This window comes from Centropristis striata, chromosome 19, assembly GCF_030273125.1.
Source record: "Centropristis striata isolate RG_2023a ecotype Rhode Island chromosome 19, C.striata_1.0, whole genome shotgun sequence".
NCBI classification, from domain to species: Eukaryota; Metazoa; Chordata; class Actinopteri; order Perciformes; family Serranidae; genus Centropristis; species Centropristis striata.
In genome coordinates this window covers 30,193,892-30,211,485 of record NC_081535.1, presented here as the reverse complement: position 1 = coordinate 30,211,485, position 17,594 = coordinate 30,193,892, and the positions used below count along the sequence as shown (strand labels likewise).

Genomic DNA, 17,594 nt, shown 5'->3' with positions numbered 1-17,594 from the left:
TTGCAGTCTGCCATTATTGTTATTATTCTTGCGGAGACATATACGGAGACGTAATGACGTGGCTCTCGAGCCTGTGGAAAAGCAGAAAGGTTCGCAAGTTGAACTAACTGGGAACCAGCACTGGTATGAGAACTAGAACTAGGTTCACGTTGGTGGTAAAGGAGTATTGGTCTGAACGTCCCAGAGTCGAAAATATCACGGTTTGAAATGTCAGTAAAAGGAGCTAGTTCCAGCTGTCAATCATGACATCGCAGCACCGTTGATATCACATCGGATAACTTATTAAAACGAGAAAGAAAGAAAAGGAATAATCCCAAACTGCTGAACATTAACTTGCTCTTTTATAGCTTGATAACTTCAGTTAGCTTCCTTCAGTGAGACAGAAGCTGCTTTTTTTTATACCCCCTAAAGACTTAAAGCGTGATTTTCAGGACTCGTGACTTGAAACAGACTCGCACTCTGATGACTCTGACTCATGTATCCTGGTGCACAAGGACGTGGACTTGGACTCACGCTCAATTCGGGCTCTTTGGTGACTTTGACTAGGACTCCACTGGGGATGCAGACTTGAACTTAGATATTGATGACTCAACTGAGGCTCTTCTTGGTGACTCTGACTTAAACATGAACACTGGGGACTCGGGACTTGAACTCAGGTATTGATGATTTGCTGACTTGGACTCGACTCAGTCTCTTGGTGACTCAAACTTAAACACTGAGGACTCGGGACTTAGACTCAAAATCAATTCTGGCTCTTTGGTGAGTTGGACTCGGACTCGGGCTAGTGATAGCTGTCAGTCATGACGTCACAGCCCTGTTTTATATCATATCAAATAACGAATTAAAACCAGAAAGAAAAAGAGTAAACAATGAACTTGTACTTGCTCTTTTATAGCTTGATAACCTCAATTAGCTTCATTCAGTTAGACAGAAGCTGCTTTTTTTATTCTCTTAAAGACTAATTTAAAGTTGCCGGGGCTCGGACTCAAAGCACGATTTTCAGGACTGTTGACTTGAAACAGACTCACAGCCAACTCAGACTCTTCTTGGTGACTCTGACTTAAACTTGAACACTGGGGACTCGGGACTCGAACTCAGGTATTGATGACTCGACTCAGACTCAATTTGGACTCTTTGGTGACTTGGGCTTGACTCGGACTCTTGGTGACTTAGACTTAAACGCTGGGGACCTGGGACTTGGACTCAAAATCCATGTGGGCTCTTTGGTGACTTGGACTCGGACTCAGGCTAGTTCCAGCTGTCAATCATGACGTCACAGCCCTGTTTTATATCATATCAATTAACTAATTAAAACCAGAAAGAAAAAGAGTAAACAATGAACTTGTACTTGCTCTTTTATAGCTTGTTAACCTCAATTAGCTTCATTCAGTTAGACAGAAGCTGCTTTCTTTATTCTCTGATTTAAAGTTGTTTGGGCTCGGACTCAAAGCTCGATTTTCAGGATTGTTGACTTGAAACAGACTCACAGCCAACTCAGACTCTTCTTGGTGACTCTGACTTAAACTTGAACACTGGGGACTCAAACTCAGGTAGTGATGACTCGACTCAGACTCAATTTGGACTCTTTGGTGACTTGGACTTGACTCAGACTCTTTGGTGACTTAGACTTAAACGCTGGGGACCTGGGACTTAGACTCAAAATCCATTTGGGCTCTTTGGTGACTTGGACTCGGACTCAGGCTAGTTCCAGCTGTCAATCATGACGTCACAGCCCTGTTTTATAGAATCAAATAACAAATAACAATAATAACTAAACCAGAAAGTAGTAAATAATGAACCTGTACTTGCTCTATACAGCTTGATAACTTCAGTTAGCCTCGTTCCATTAGACAGAAGCTGCTTTTAAAGACTGATTTACAGTTGCAGGTAAACAGTCTAAACATGGGGCTTCCTGGAAGTCGGGTCTGTCGGCCCGGAGCAGCCGCGCCTGACACCCCTCACCCTCCTCACCCTCCTCACCTCCTCCTCCTCCTCACCTCCTCCTCCTCCCCCACAGAGACATGCAGAGTGTCCTGCCAAGGAACACAAGGGCACCGCCACATGTCCCCCATTAGCTCTCTGCTGCTCACACACAAATTAAATGTACAGCAGCACATATGCATAAACACACACGCTGTCTCCGTGAGGTTCGGCGTGTTGGAAAATAATTGGCGAGAGGAGAGAGAGAGAGCGAGCGAGGGAGCAGCTGAGGACTGCGTGAGATGGCTGATTTCCATCTCTCCGCTCAACAGTCTCTCTCTGTCTGTGAACCAGAAACCAGTCGTATTGTTGTTTGGGGTAAAAAGTTCAGTCTTTTATTTTTGGAGTCCTTCTGCTTTACACTGAGCCTATAAATAGCCGGGAAGGTTTGTGCGCGTGAGGGTGAGCTGGGTGGAGATTTGCTGTCATCCTGGAAAAGATCAAGCGCTGCAGTAAATCACACCTACAGATACACGGCACACGCTCAGGGTTTTATTGTTTTATGCAATCTTCAGTTTGGCCTAAAATTCCCTTTTTCTCACGACGACACGCTGAGTGTGCCGAGCGCTCTAAATTTAAACCGTGTTGTTGATCCCTGAGCTGAGAGGTAGAGTGACTCAGACTCCAGATATTCCTGTAGCTCTCTCTGGCCGGCGTGTTGCTGCTCGCCGCAGACGCTCCTGATACCGTTAATCACAGCGTTTCATGTGTTGTGACAAAACATGTTAATTACTGCTTGATGTCAGGGAAGCTGACAGCTCTTTTTTATTCATTCCTGCTGCAGAAAACAGGAGAGGAGGTTCATTAGGCTGCAGATAGTGATTAATCGATTACTTCAACGTTAAAACCTTCAGCAGCTTGTTTCTAAAGTTCTGCTTCAAACTCCATGAGGCCAGTTTGTCTTCGATGACGACGGAACAAGTAAAACCGGAGATAGGGTTGAATATATTTAGTATTAAAATATGTGTTTTTCCACAAACTAACAAAACAGTTTAACAAGAAAAAAACAAACAAAACTTTTAAAAAAGGAAAAAAACAACAACAATAAATTCTAGACCTAGTTTTCGGTACTCAAGACACGGCTTGGACTCTGATGACTCGGACTCACAGCACGATTTTCAGGACTCATGAGTTGAAACAGACTTGGGCTGGTACATTTATAACGTGTGACTCAAACTCAGGTATCGATGACTTGACCCCGGCTCTTCTTGGTGACTCAGACTTAAACTCGGACTTGAACACTGGGGACTCGGGACTTAAACTCAAACTCAGGTATTAATGACTTGACTCTAACTCAGTTTGGGCTCTTCTTTGGTGACTCTGACACGGACTCTGACTTAATCACTGAGGACTTGGGACTCAGACTCGGGTAAAGATGACTCAATTCAGTCTCTTCTTGGTGACTCAGACTAAAACACTTGGGACCCAGGACTTAAACTAAACTAAACTAGAACTCAATTATTGATAACTCGACTTGGACTCAATTGGGGCTCTTTGTTAACCTAGACACGGACTCTAACACTGTGGATGCAGACTCTAAGTCAGGTATTGATGTTTTGGAATCGACTGGAACTCTTCTTGTTGACTTGGACTTAAACACTGGGGACTTAGACTCAAACTCAGTTGGGGCTCTTTGGTGACTTGGACTCGAACACATTGGGATGCAGACTCAAAGTCAGGTATTGATGACTTGGACTTGACTCGGGCTCTTCTTTGGTGACTCTGACTCTGACTTGAAAACTTGGGACTCTGGACTTGAACAGGTATTGACGACTCATCTCAGACTCTTCTTGGTGACTTGGACTTGAACACTGGAGACTCAGACTCGGACTCTGACTTTGAACTCTGGGACTCAGAACATGGACTTGCACTCAAACTCAGGTAATGATGACTTGACCGCGTCTCTTCTTGGTCACTCTGACTTGTACACTGAGGACTTGGGACATGGACTTAAACTCAGGTATTGATGACTAGACTCTGACTCGACTGTGCTCTTCTTTGGTGATTCAGACCTCGACTTAAATCGGTATCGAAGACTCAAACTCATACTCTAAATTTAAACACTGGAGACTTGATTGATGACTTGGCCTAGACACTTCTTGGTGACTCCGACTTGGACTCCAACTTGAACACTGGGGACGTGGGACTCAACTGTACTCTTCTTTGGTGACCCTGACTCAGACTTGAAAACTGGTGAAAACTCAAACTCTGGAAAACTTGAACTAACATGACTTGACTCAGACTCTTCTTGGTGACTTGGACTTAAACACTGGGGAGTTTAACTTTAACTTTAACTAAGGTATTGATGACTTGGACTTGGACTCTTCTTGGAGACTTGGACTCAGACTTGAACACTGAGGTCTCGGGACTCTGACTCAAACTCAGGTGTTGATGACTCTGACTTGACTCTGGCTTTTCTTTGGTGACTTAGACTCGAACACTGAGGACTCGAGACTGACTTGGACTCGACTACAAACAGCATCGTTTAATAATCATAGGACATAGTTAGTCGTTTAGTTTAGTAGTAATTTTTGCTTCTTTTTCTCGTTTTACGTCACAATAAGCTGAATCTTTTTTGTGTTTTGGACTGTTCTTCAAACAGAATGAGACTTTTATGAATGTCTCCTTTGTCAAAACAGATTATTCGTGTTATATTTATGATGATGAGGAGCATCATTTAAAGAACTGCAGTAACTCAAAGCAGCTTCTCCTCCGTCATCCTTTTACGTCTTCGAATCCCAATTTCATTCTCCGTTTCCTCTCGTGAGCCCGAGGCCGGGCACCGCCTGGCAGCGAGGACGTCTTTGTCTTCTCCTTTTCTTCACCTGCTGCGATGACAGAGAGATGCCAAGAAAACCTGCCGTGTGTGTGTGTGTGTGTGTGTGAGTGTGAGTGTGTGTTTGTGTGTTTGTTGGCGTCTGTCTCAGTGTGTGTGAACATCTAGTTAACTTGGCGACCCGAGCTCTTAAGCTCCACCTGAGGAGCAACACACGGGTCACATGGCACACACACACACACACACACACACACACACACACATGCAGACGCTGAGTGCTGACAGTCCTGCACAGGTTTCAGCTTTAATCTGTCCCTGCAACACACTTTTTCCTCTGTGTGCTCTTCTAGTCCGTGTGTCACATTTTCCTCCCTGTGTCCTTGTTTTTAACTGCAACATATAAAATCTATATAAATCTATAAGTCCTACAGCTCTATGGAATCAGCACAATCAGAACTCGAACATGTCTTACTGCAGAATAACACATTTAGAATGACAGAAACCAGAAAAACACAGTTTTCTCCACATATTTTACATATTGAAGTACTGCCATGTTTGCAGTCTCTCCTGTCCTCTCCTCTCTGCTCTGTGTAAACAACCTCTCCTGTCCTCTCCTCTCTGCTCTGTGTAAACAGCCTCTCCTGTCCTCTCCCTTCTGCTCTGTGTAAACAGCCTCTCCTGTCCTCTCCTCTCAGCTCTGTGTAAACAGATTTCCAGTGAATATTTGTCACGTGACCGTTGGTCTCAGCATAATCAATCATGTCTTCTCAGTGTCTCTGAGGAGCAGAATTTAATGTTTTTAACAAGATCTGGTTAGTGCAAACGCTTTATTTTTTTGTGAATTTTTAAATATGAATTGACTGAGCTTTCTTCACACATAATTCATTCATTGACTGTTGGAACTTTAAGAATCCAACAATAATGTCTGTTGCATAGTTTTTGGTTCTGATGCATGGTGTCATTTAGCAGCATATTTTCCTCTGAAGCTGCAAATATGCACATAAACATTTGATCGAACATGCACTGAAAACAACACAGTCACGAGTCCATGCACTAAAATATCTTCAGGAAACAGAAAAAAAAGTTTCAGCCTATTATACGTTTTTTAAGCTCTTTATCAAGTTCAAATTCAAGTTTGAAAAAACAATGCCCCTCCACTGGTTGTTTGTACTGCAACTAATTAGAAGTTATGTTCCTTAACTAAGCTTTATTTGTCTTAATAAGTTATAGTTTTAGTTATATATCAGTCTACATTTAATGCGTGTTTTTTTCTGCTCCTATGATCTTCCTTTTGGTCCTTGCTTCACCACCAGAACTTTTAAAATAGCCTTAATTAACAGTAATTCAAGTATATTTTTTAAATTTCCTATTAGTTTAAATCTCTTAAATTGCCTCTCTATCCTGTTTTATGTTTCCTGTTTTATGCTTCTCTTTCTGTGAATCACATTATTCTGCATCTTTTGTCCTCTAAGAATTAACTTTTATTGCCCCACCGTGGGTCTGAGCTCCACCCGCCGCGCAGTAAAAACACAACCCTGTCTTCAGTTGTGGTTTGTGAAAAACCCTCCAGATGTTTTTGTGATGGCGGCGAGCTCATCACTCCTTATTATTTGCATTGTGACGCGCCGTTTTTTTCACTTCCTACGGAGCGTGCAGTAAACCCCCGAGGAAGCCTGGGCGGAGGTTTGTGAGCGTGTCATGGGGATCCTGCAGCAGCGAGCGGACGGACGCTGCCTGTCTGTGCGTGCACCGCCTTTAAACCCTGCACGCCACCACTAGCACGCCATCCTCCTTTTACTAATTAAATGTGTTGTTCATACATGTTTCTGTTTCTCTTTGGTTTTGCAATGTTTTTGTCGTTTGACACGCCACCTCCTCAGGTGTGACACACTTCATTGACCTGCTCTGTGTGTGTGTGTGTGTGTGTGTGTGTGCGCGCAGGAAGCAGCAGGTTTTAGAGAAAGTTTCTCATTATTTTGAGAAAAATTCTCATTATTTCGAGAAAGTTTCTTATAAATTAAAGAAATGTTTCTTAATATTTTGAGAAAGTTTCTCATTATATAGAGAAAATGTCTCATTATTTAGAGAAAAGTTTCTCATTTTGAGAAAAATTCTCATTATTTAGAGAAAGTTTCTCAGTATTTAGAGAAAGTTCCTCAGTATTTAGAGAAAGTTTCTCAGTATTTAGAGAAAATGTATTATTTAGAGAAAAATTCTCATTATTTAGAGAAAGTTTCTCAGTATTTAGAGAAACTTCCTCAGTATTTAGAGAAAATGTCTCATTATTTAGAGAAAAGTTTCTCATTTAGGGAAAGTTTCTCATTATTTAGATAAAGTAGAGAAAGTTCCTCAGTATTTAGAGAAAATGTCTCATTATTTAGAGAAAAGTTCCTCATTTAGAGAAAGTTTGTCATTATTTAGAGAAAGTTTCTCATTATTTAGAAAGTTTCTCAATATTTAGAGAAAGTTTGTCATTATTTAGAGAAAGTTTCTCAATATTTAGAGAAAGTTTGTCATTATTTAAAGAAAGTTTCTCAATATTTAGAGAAAGTTTGTCATTATTTAGAGAAAGTTTCTCAATATTTAGAGAAAGTTTGTCATTATTTTGAGAAAATTTCTCAATCTTTAGAGAAAGTTACTTAAACTTTGACACGCCACCTCCTCAGGTGTGACACAGTTCATTAATCTGTTATGTGTGTTTTTGTGTGTGCAGGAACCAGCAGGTTTGGGATTGGAAAGTGAACATTTGTAAGCACCTGGAAGTCAATCAGAGGAGCCAGAGAAGAAGAAGAAGAAGAAGATTGTGGAAGAAGAGGAAAAACTCAACAAAATAGCGAAGATGGGGAGGAAAAAGATTCAGATAGCACGGATTATGGATGAACGGAACAGACACGTGAGTAAACAGAAATCTTTCACCTTTATATGTGGATTTGAATGTCAGAACAAACCTCAGAGTACATAAGAGTTGCACCTTGAACACTACATAAGTCCAAAATAAATGCAATAAATGCTGCTGATTGAAATAAGTCCCATATTTTGTGTATTACACTGGGGCGGGGCTCTGTTCATTCTTATGAAAGTTGGTCAGTGTTGCATAAAGCCAAAAAAAGTTTGACTACCGTGTATAAAAACCTCCGGATGGATCTCCTGCAGTACTTCTGCATGTGTTTTTCCCTTGGAGCAGCGCAGTAAAGACTTCCACCTCCTTGAACCTGAATAAAACTATTTTATCTTCTAGACTTTCTAAATGTTATCTGACCAAACGGATCAAACTCTGTAAATCAGAATGTCAAAACCTCCGAGAAATTACTAATTTAACTGTCAGATGTTTATTTACTGATGGAACAATGAATAAGTCCCACACTTTGCAATTTACACTGATGTATAAAGAGAACAGACACAGTGTTGGAGGCGGGGCTCTGTTCATTCCTATGACCACAAAAAAGTTCAAACTGTCTCCCAACATTTTGCTTGTGCACTGTCGGTAGAATTTCAATATGTAATAAAATATTAAATTCATGAGGAAATAGTTTAATTTGAGGATTCGCTAAAGAGAAATTGGAGTCCTTATTAATTTAGTTTTATTAACTCAAATGCAATTAAAATTTAGCCTGAGAGAGAAACAATAATCACTAAACATATTTGTTTTTTAGGGTTTTTTGTCTCGTCGTTTTTATGCAGGTGTCAAATATCGTGTCTGTAAATATGTTTGAATAAAGTAATTCTTTGTAAAAGCAGCTTTATGTATACACACACACACACACACACACACACACACACACACTCGGCAGTTCCTCAGACTGGTGACATCACGTCATGTGATCCTCACAAGAGGCTCAGAGCAACAGATATGAAAAACTGAGTAATGAGAGCTTATTGTCAATGGGGCTGACACACACACACACACACACACACACACAGTTCGGTCTGGGGGAGCGGTTCCTCTCTTCCTGTTATGACAGGAAATGCAGGCACATGTGCTTCCTGACCCCCGTTAGCAGGGAAACACTGAAGCACACTGACCTCTCAGTCCTGCTGCTGGACTGTGTGTGTGTGTGTGTGTGTGTGTGCATGTGCGTATGTGTTTATAAGTTTCAGCTCCTTTTGTTTAAGTCAAGATGTAAAGAAGTACATTTCTGCCAGTAAAAGAAAAAGATCCTCTAAGTAGTTATAATGAAACCTTTCCTCAAAATTTGAGATTTCATGACACCAATACCAGTGAAATCCAAATACCCAGTTGTATTCCACCATAAAAACAACAAAAACTAAACAATAAATCTCATTTTATTCTATTTGACCGGAAAATAAATATCATAGTGCCGTAGTTACATCTGTAACCTGTAATTTACTGTCAGTTCCTCTCCTTTTTTCACCTTTTTTCCACCATTTTTTGAATACTTGCTGGTTTTATTACATTTGATGACGTCAGCTTTTTATGGACACAACAACTAACTATTAGTACTTTTAATTAATATTTGCTGGTTTTCTTTGATTTAAAACTGAATATTTTGGGGGTTTTGAAAGACCAAAAGCTTAAAAATTGGATTTTTTTCCCGTTTTTTTGAGAAGTCATTTTTGAGACATTTTTCATATAATTTCTGAGATAAGTAATTCCTGGAAATGTTCTCCTTATTTTGAGATACTTGGTCAATCATTTAATAACTACTTCTCGTTATTTCCAGCATGTTCCTAATTATAATGACCTCCAGGATCATTAATTAATCATTATTTTCTAGAAGGTTTCTCATTATTTCAACATACTAAGTAATTTTTTGAGAAATGTCATTATTTTGAGATTACAAGTCATTATTTAGAGAAAGTTTCTCATTATTTAAACATCTGAAGTCATTATTTTCGAGAAGGTTTCTTATTATTTCAATGTATTAAGTCATACTTTCTGGAAATTTTCCACTTCATTTAAGATGCTCAGTCAATAATTCAAGAAAGTTTCTCATTATTTCGAGATACTTTTTGATACATTTTTGTCATTATTTTTCTAGAAGGTTTCTCATTATTTTAAGCTACGAAATCATTTTTTGAGAAATTTTGCTGTATTTTGAGATATTAAACCATTTCTGTAAAGTTTCTCGTTCTTTTGAGATGCTCAGTCAATAACTCAAGAAAGTTTTTTATTATTTCGAGACTACTTGGTCATCATTTTAAGATACCAAGTCGTGTTTCGAGAGTTATTTTGAGATATTTAATCTTTGTGTTTCAAGATAAGTCATTATTTCTGGAAAGTTTCTACTCACCTTAAGATGCTCAGTCAATAATTCAAGAAAGTTTCTTATTATTTTGTACCACTTCTCATTATTTTTGAGATATTAAGTCATTATTTCGAGCATGTTTCTAATTATAACAACTTCCAGGATCGTTTTTCCCATCACGGTCGAACTCATGGTGGAAATGTGCTCACACAAAAAGGAAAACTCTAAAACCTGAGTTTTATTTTCGTAGCGCTCGTTATAATAACCTCAAACTTCTGAAGTTAATTGCTGACATCTGGTCATAACGCCAGTAAAAACAGGAGGTGGGGAACAAACCTGCAGGTGAATTAAACTTATTTAACAGAGAAAACAAAAGCTGAGCTGTAAACTTCCAGCGCAGACCTCTGACCTTCTCTGTTTACAGAAGCGTGCACGCCGTTTATCTGAACAATGAGGGATTATTACGTCTGACCTTCACAAGAAACCGGTTTGAAATCCATCTGTTTGTCTGCAGCCTGATCCAGTTCGGTGGAACCTATTTTTAGTCGACAATGAAGCAAATAAAAGTTGTAACTCACGTGGTCGTTTCCTGCAGCTCGGTGCGGCTCGTCGCTTTGCCTTCTTTTCTGTTTCAGTGAAGGATTGGAAATCAATTAGCAGACTCTTGAGCTGTTGTCATCCATCACACTGAACGTCAGCTTTGCATTTACTTACGTACATAATTTATGTCGGTGATGCTGTTTAAGTGCAGATTGATTTTAACCGTCTGCACTGCGATGCTTCATATTCTGCAGAAATCTACGGGAACAAACGGACGACTGGAAACCAAACAGAGAGTCCAAAGAGTCAACATAACTCATGTTTATCATAAACCAATGTCTCCACTCAAGTAAAGTTTATTTATATTGCACATTTCATTTCAGACTCAATGTGAAAACAGACTCAGAATGACTCAAAAACAGAGCAAAGATCAAACATGATGGTAGATATAAAACTAGAAAATTTCCCCTGGGGAAATTCTGAAAGGGCCACGGGGGCTACTGCCGGTGTGTGTACACTATGATGAGATTCTTCAGAGATTTTAAACTATGCCCTTTTACCTCAAAAAGTGTGTGTGTGTGTGTGTGTGTGTGTGTGTGTGTAGCGAAAATCGCACACCTGTTCCGGCACAGTGACAGTACAGGTGGACAGAATGAAATTTCTGGCCTCGAACAGATAGCATTTTTGGCAAAACCATAATACCTGTCATTGATCCGACTTCACTTTGAGCGTACTGAGTTCTTCCTGAACGTCTACATATGTTGGGTTTTTTTTCAGAATATACATGATTTTTTGCTTGTAGTTACAACATTAATCTAAGAGAATATTGAAGTTTTTTAATAAAATAAATATTGACATAATTTGAGGTTAATAGAGAAATGTTCAAACACAGAATTATTATTATTAATTATAATAATAATAATACATTTTAGCGCTTTACATGGTACTCAAAGAGGCTTTACAGTTAAAAATTCAGTGAAAAATGCATTTACAAATGGAAACAAACAATTGAAATCAACATCACTGGTCATAGATTAAAAGCAGTTCAGAATAAAAAGAGAGATTTAACATCAGATCACACAACGCTTCAGAATGTTCCTTTCCTCAGATTTAACTCCAGCTCCCTGAAACTAAACCCTGACACGTTTCCTCCTCTGTTTGCGGTCAGGTGACCTTCACCAAGCGTAAGTTCGGCCTGATGAAGAAGGCGTACGAGCTGAGCGTGCTGTGTGACTGTGAGATCGCTCTCATCATCTTCAACAGCACCAACAAGCTGTTCCAGTACGCCAGCACCGACATGGACAAGGTCCTGCTGAAATACACCGAGTACAACGAGCCGCACGAGAGCCGCACCAACGCTGACATCGTGGACGTGAGTCACACACACACACACACACACACACACACACGCAGACACACATACACACACATAGACAGAAACACACACACAGAGACAGACAGAGAGAAAGAGACACACGCACACACAGACAGACAGAGAGAAAGAAAGAGACGCACACACACACACACACACACACACACACACAGACAGACAGACATACACACAGAAACACACACACACACACACACACAGACAAACACAGACAGACAGACACACACACAAACACACACACACAGACACACACACACACACAGACAGACACCCACACACAGACAGACACACAAACACAGAGAGACACACACACACAGACAGACACACACACACACAGTCACAGAGACAAAAACACACAGAGAGACAGACAGACAGACACACACACACACACAGACAGAGACACACGCACACAGACACAGACACACACACACACACACACACACACACGAACAGAGACACAGACACACACACACACACACACACAGACACTCAAAAAGTGACTCTAATGTTTTAAAACAAGAACTAAACTGTGTTGTGTTGTTGTGACCCACAGAGCTCCGAACCTTGTTCTCACTCCGCTTATGTAACAGAGTTAGGACACAATGGCAAGTGTGTGTGTGTGTGTGTGTGTGTGCCTCTGTGAACACACACACACACAGACACACACTCTGCTGGACACATGCACACGCACACACTCTCTGCTAAGCTCAGCGTGTCAGAGGTCAGAGAGCAGCAGGTCTTATTCTCCTGAGTCAGGAGGCAGAAACAGCAGAAACACAGGACTGTTTATTTATTTACCTGAATTTTAAAGATTAAAGTTGTAAATTTACAAGAAGGGAAAAATTTGACATTTTTGCGATATCGGCTTTTATCTCAGAGAATATTCAAGATTTTTTTCACTGTGAATTTTTTTTCTCTATAAATTTTGTGTGTTTTTCTCGTAGATTTGCCACAATAATCTCACTTTTTTATATTTAATTTTTTAATGTTTTTTTCTTACATTTTGTGTGGGGTTTTCTCATAAATTTACAACATCATTCTAAGAGAATTTTAAAGTGTTTGTCTCGGAAATTTACCACGTTAATGTCAAACAATATTCCGTTTTTTTTCTCAATAATGTTTTTAATTCATATTCCTTTTTTTTTTTGTGAATCTGTGAGTTATCTCTTTATAAATGTAAACTCAGAAAGCTATTTTCTATTCTGAACATTACATCACTTTCTGGCTTTATTTTTTATTTATTTATTTTATAATAGGCATCTATCTAAAGTAATGGCAGGTAAACTCTAAGAAAAGTTGAGAGTCAATAACTCAAACATACACAGTAAACTAGTTATAAGCTTTATGACGTACAGAATAAAAGATTCATACGGTGGCCCTGAGAGCTCACAGCGCTGCAACTTACGAAAACACATGCAAATACTCAAAACACAAGCAAATTAAGAAAACATATTCATCAATTTGAAAACACAAGTGTAGCATTTAGAAAAAGCGCTGCAAAGACCACAACGCAAACAATAAGAAACAGCGCTGCAAATAGACCAGAATACAACAGAAGTATTTCCAGAGGACACTTAAAAGTGATGCACACGTCTGGACACGCTTGATATTATCACGTTATTTCAAGATTGTGATAATTTCACGATATAACGATCGATAGCACGCTAACGTTAGCAGCCGATTGTTAGCATGCTAACGTTAGCCGCCTATCGATATCGTGTTAGCATTAGCAGGCTGGTGACCAACTGAAACATGTATCATTCATTTATTTGATGTGTTTAACTGCAATGTGATTGATATGGGCTAGCGAGCTACGCTAGCGGGCTAACGCTATATAACACGTTACAACGTGAAATTATCATAATCATGAAATAATGTGATGATATCACAAGTACGTCCAGACGTGTGCATCACTTTTAAGTGTCCTCTGGAAACACTTCTGTTGTGTTGTGGTCTACTTGCAGCGCTTTTTTGTTTTTGTGTTGTGGTCTTTGGATCGAGTTTTCTAAATGCTGCGCTTGTGTTGTCAAATTGATGAAGATGTTTTCTCAATCTGCTTGTGTTTTGTGTATTTGCATGTGTTTTCTTAAGTTGCAGCGCTGTGAGCTCTCAGGGCCACCGTAGATTCAGGTTTGTTCGGAGGAAAAATGTTGAGAAGAAGCAGAGAAACATGTTACGGCTGTGATCAGTGTTCAGTTTGTTGACGGTGTTTACAGTGTTTACTGTCCTGTCCGTGTTCACATGTTGTTGATGTGTTTACAGTGTTTACCGTGTTCACATGTCGCGGCTGTGTGTGTGTGTTGGTACTGAGCTGTCCCTCCACGCGAGCCGCCTCATGGCCTCTTGGCCGGCGGGTCAGAACCGAGCTTACAAGCTCTGTAATCGCCTGTAATCCTCTTGAATCCGTTTATCTCGTTACCGTAATCTCGTTCATCTCTGCAGCGTATCGAGTGTGAAGCAGCAGCCGGATTATTTACTGCTGCTAACACGTTTCCTCCCCGACGCTCGCTGCTGCTCTTTATCTTCATTGTCTGCTTTTGTTTCCGTTAATGAGAATATAGCGTTTATATTTTATTTAATTTTTTTAGGTTTCTTCTTTAATTTTTTTTTATTATTTTACTGCAACAGAACATTTCCTGACGTAACTTAAATATAAAAAATATATGAAATAGTTAATTTATTATTTTTATAAAAAGGGGCATTTGCACTTGGAGATAAGCATAATGTTGGTTGGAAGAAAAAAAAATCACAAAAAAAGTTATAAGAAAGTAAAAAAATATATATCTCTAAGCTTACATGGCAAATCTATGTGAAAAACCCCAAACATTTAAAGAAAAACTAGTGTAACAACTAAGTATATATAATACTAAGAAACTATAAAATATTTTAAATGTAAATGTGTGTTTTGCATTTTAACCAAAAACGAATCTGGAACCTGAAAAGTTGGTTCCCAGCTGTTTCAATTTGCTTCTTTATTTATACAACTTTTGTAATAATTTACTTAATTTTTTCCCTATTTAATTTATATATTATTTGTAATTATTTTCTGTATTTTAGATTTATTTTTTTAATTTATTCATGTATCAATTTACCTTTGCATTTTATTTGTTTCCCACATATTAAGCTACACAGATTTATTTCATTATTCAGTATTATATTATACATTTAAAACAGAAATATCAATTTATATAAAGAATTAATAATAAATTGTATTTTTTGTGTTTTTTTTGGTATGTTTATATGCATATTTTATTTATTTATTAGACATTAATTTATTTATGAATTACTTTATCAGCTAATGTGACTTTTTTAATAAACTTTTTAATCACGCTGATGAACGCAGGATGGCTGCAAATATTAACAGAATAAATCACATTAATATTAAATAAAAGAGCTTTACTTCAGTTTATTAATGAACGTGTTGAAGCTCGTGCTCACACACACCTCAGTGTGTGTGTGTGTGTGTGTGATCTCAGTGTGATTCTTGTGTTTCACTGTTAACTTTTGATCCGACGCCAACACACCTAATGAATCAGGCTGTTTTCTGATTGGATGATGACAGGGATCACTGTGAGGTGTGTGTGTGTGGGTGTGTGTGTGTGTGTGTGTATGTGTGTGTGTGACCTCTCAGGGTAATTCAACAACACATGGCTCATCCTGGCGGTGCCAAGGTTGCGCCCGCCGTGCCACAGCGAGCGAGACGAGCAGCTGATGATTCAGAAGGAAGCTCAGATTTTATTCTGAGTGCGACTAAGAAGCTGCAGGAGGAGGTTAGCTTAGTTTAGCTTAGCGTAAAGACTGGAAGCAGAGGGAACAAAAAAAAGACCAAAAATTATCGAAAGAGACACAAAATACCAACTTAAGGTTAAAAAAATGACCAAAAAAAGACACAAAATTACCAAAAATGAACGTAAACTGACAAAAGGACGGAAATTGACCAAAAAATACGTAAAATTACCAAAAAGAGACATTCAATTACCAAAAAAAGAAACATAATTACCAAAGAAGAAAAAAAAATTTTTAAAAAGACACAAAATGACTATAAGAGGACATAAAATGACAAAAATACACAAAATTACCCCCAAAAAGTTAAGTTGATGTATGGAGAATTAAGATATATTTTAGTATTTTAGAGTGTGATATTACTACTTTTACTGCAGTAAAGCATCTGAGAACTTCCTCAAAAACTGCTCAGAATAGTTTCAGATGAATTCTCCTGTTATTTACTTATCAATTAATATCTTTTTATCCACTTCAGGAGTAAAATAGAGCGTATAGTGGGCTGAACAGAGTGATAGTGAGCTGTGAAAACACTCACTGAGATTTCTGCCAGACAGGAATTCAGCAGAAGAGAGGCTCCTTTGTTTTGGTCATTTCTTTTTTTTCTTTTTTTCTCCTCATGTGGCGGGTTGGCATGTTGCCCCCCGAGCGTGTGTGTGTGTGTGTGTGTGTGTGTGTGTGGGTGTGTGGGTGTATGTGTAGATAACTATCAGCTTATTGTATTGTGCTCACTTAGCCTGGGAACCTTGCTGCTATTTATAAAACAGAGAAGTTCTGCATTCCTCAACTTTTACTCTGTTAACCTTATTTTGCTTTGGCCCGCTCTGCACTGTGTGTGGGTGTGTGTGTGTGCATGTGTGTGTGTGCGTGTGTGTGTGTGTGTGTGTGTGTGTGTGTGTGTGTGTGTGTGTGCTATTTCAGATTAGAAACAGATTTTCAATAAAGTCAGGCACACACACATGCACACACGCACACACACACCCACAGTGACGCTGCCTGCAGAGTGAGTCCAGTTCCTTTGTGTTGGCTGCGCTCCCTCCCAGCTAAATGGCTGGAAACCGGTAGTGGTCTAAAAATAACTGGTACACACTAAAAATAGACATGACGGCTGAGAGTGTGTGTGACTGTGGTCGGCCTGAGGATGACTGTGTGTGTGTGTGTGTGTGTGTGTGTGTGAGCGGCTGGAGGAAAATAAAGAGAAGCAACTTGAGGCTGAGTAACCTCCTCCCCCTCTTCCTTGTCTCCTCTGCTTCTTTCCTCTTCTCCTTCTCTCCTCCTCCTCTTCCTCCTTCTCTCCTCCTCCTTTTCTTCCTCTTCTCCTCTCCTCCGTCTCCTCTTTCTCCTCCTCTCTCTCTCTCTCTCTTTTTATATATATATATATATAAAATTTAAATTTACAATAATTTAAAAAACTTCAAATAATAATATATATTACTTCTATATCTAATGTCCCAACATATATATATACGATATTATATAATAATATTATAATAACTATATATATATATAGTTATATATAGTTATATATATATATGTCCCAAAATATATATAATATTATAATATAGAAAAATAACAATATATCTTTTTATAATGAGAATTATTATTTTCATTTCTTTTTTGTTGAAGCTGAAATAAATATTGTTACTGAACAGAAAATACAAAAAATCTGAGACTAAAGCCTCCTAAACTCTCCTTTTAGAGGCCTGAAGTCTCTGATTTTCCTTTATTTAATACTAAATTACAGTACGTGGCTCTATTATTGTATAATCTGTCGATATAAATCTGATCTGTGGAGTGAACTCGTTGTTTCTTCGTGTCTCTGTGAAACTCGGAGCTCCGGTAAATAAACATGTTTTCTATAATCCTGGACAAAAAGTTCCATCTGCTGCCGGAGCGGCGGCCGTGGGAAGGTGTGAACACA

At 38.9% G+C, this 17,594-nt stretch overlaps 1 protein-coding gene across 1 annotated transcript in view; it reads left to right on the top strand.

Moving 5' to 3' along the window:
- Positions 1–17,594, top strand: part of LOC131992979 (myocyte-specific enhancer factor 2C-like) — a 34,672-nt gene that overhangs the window by 4,939 nt on the left and 12,139 nt on the right. Inside the window, exons 3-4 of the mRNA XM_059358703.1 lie at positions 7,470–7,649; positions 11,672–11,875. Of these exons, the coding sequence (XP_059214686.1) occupies positions 7,596–7,649; positions 11,672–11,875 (258 nt within the window). The 5' untranslated portion in view covers positions 7,470–7,595. The remainder of the gene's footprint in view (positions 1–7,469; positions 7,650–11,671; positions 11,876–17,594) is intronic.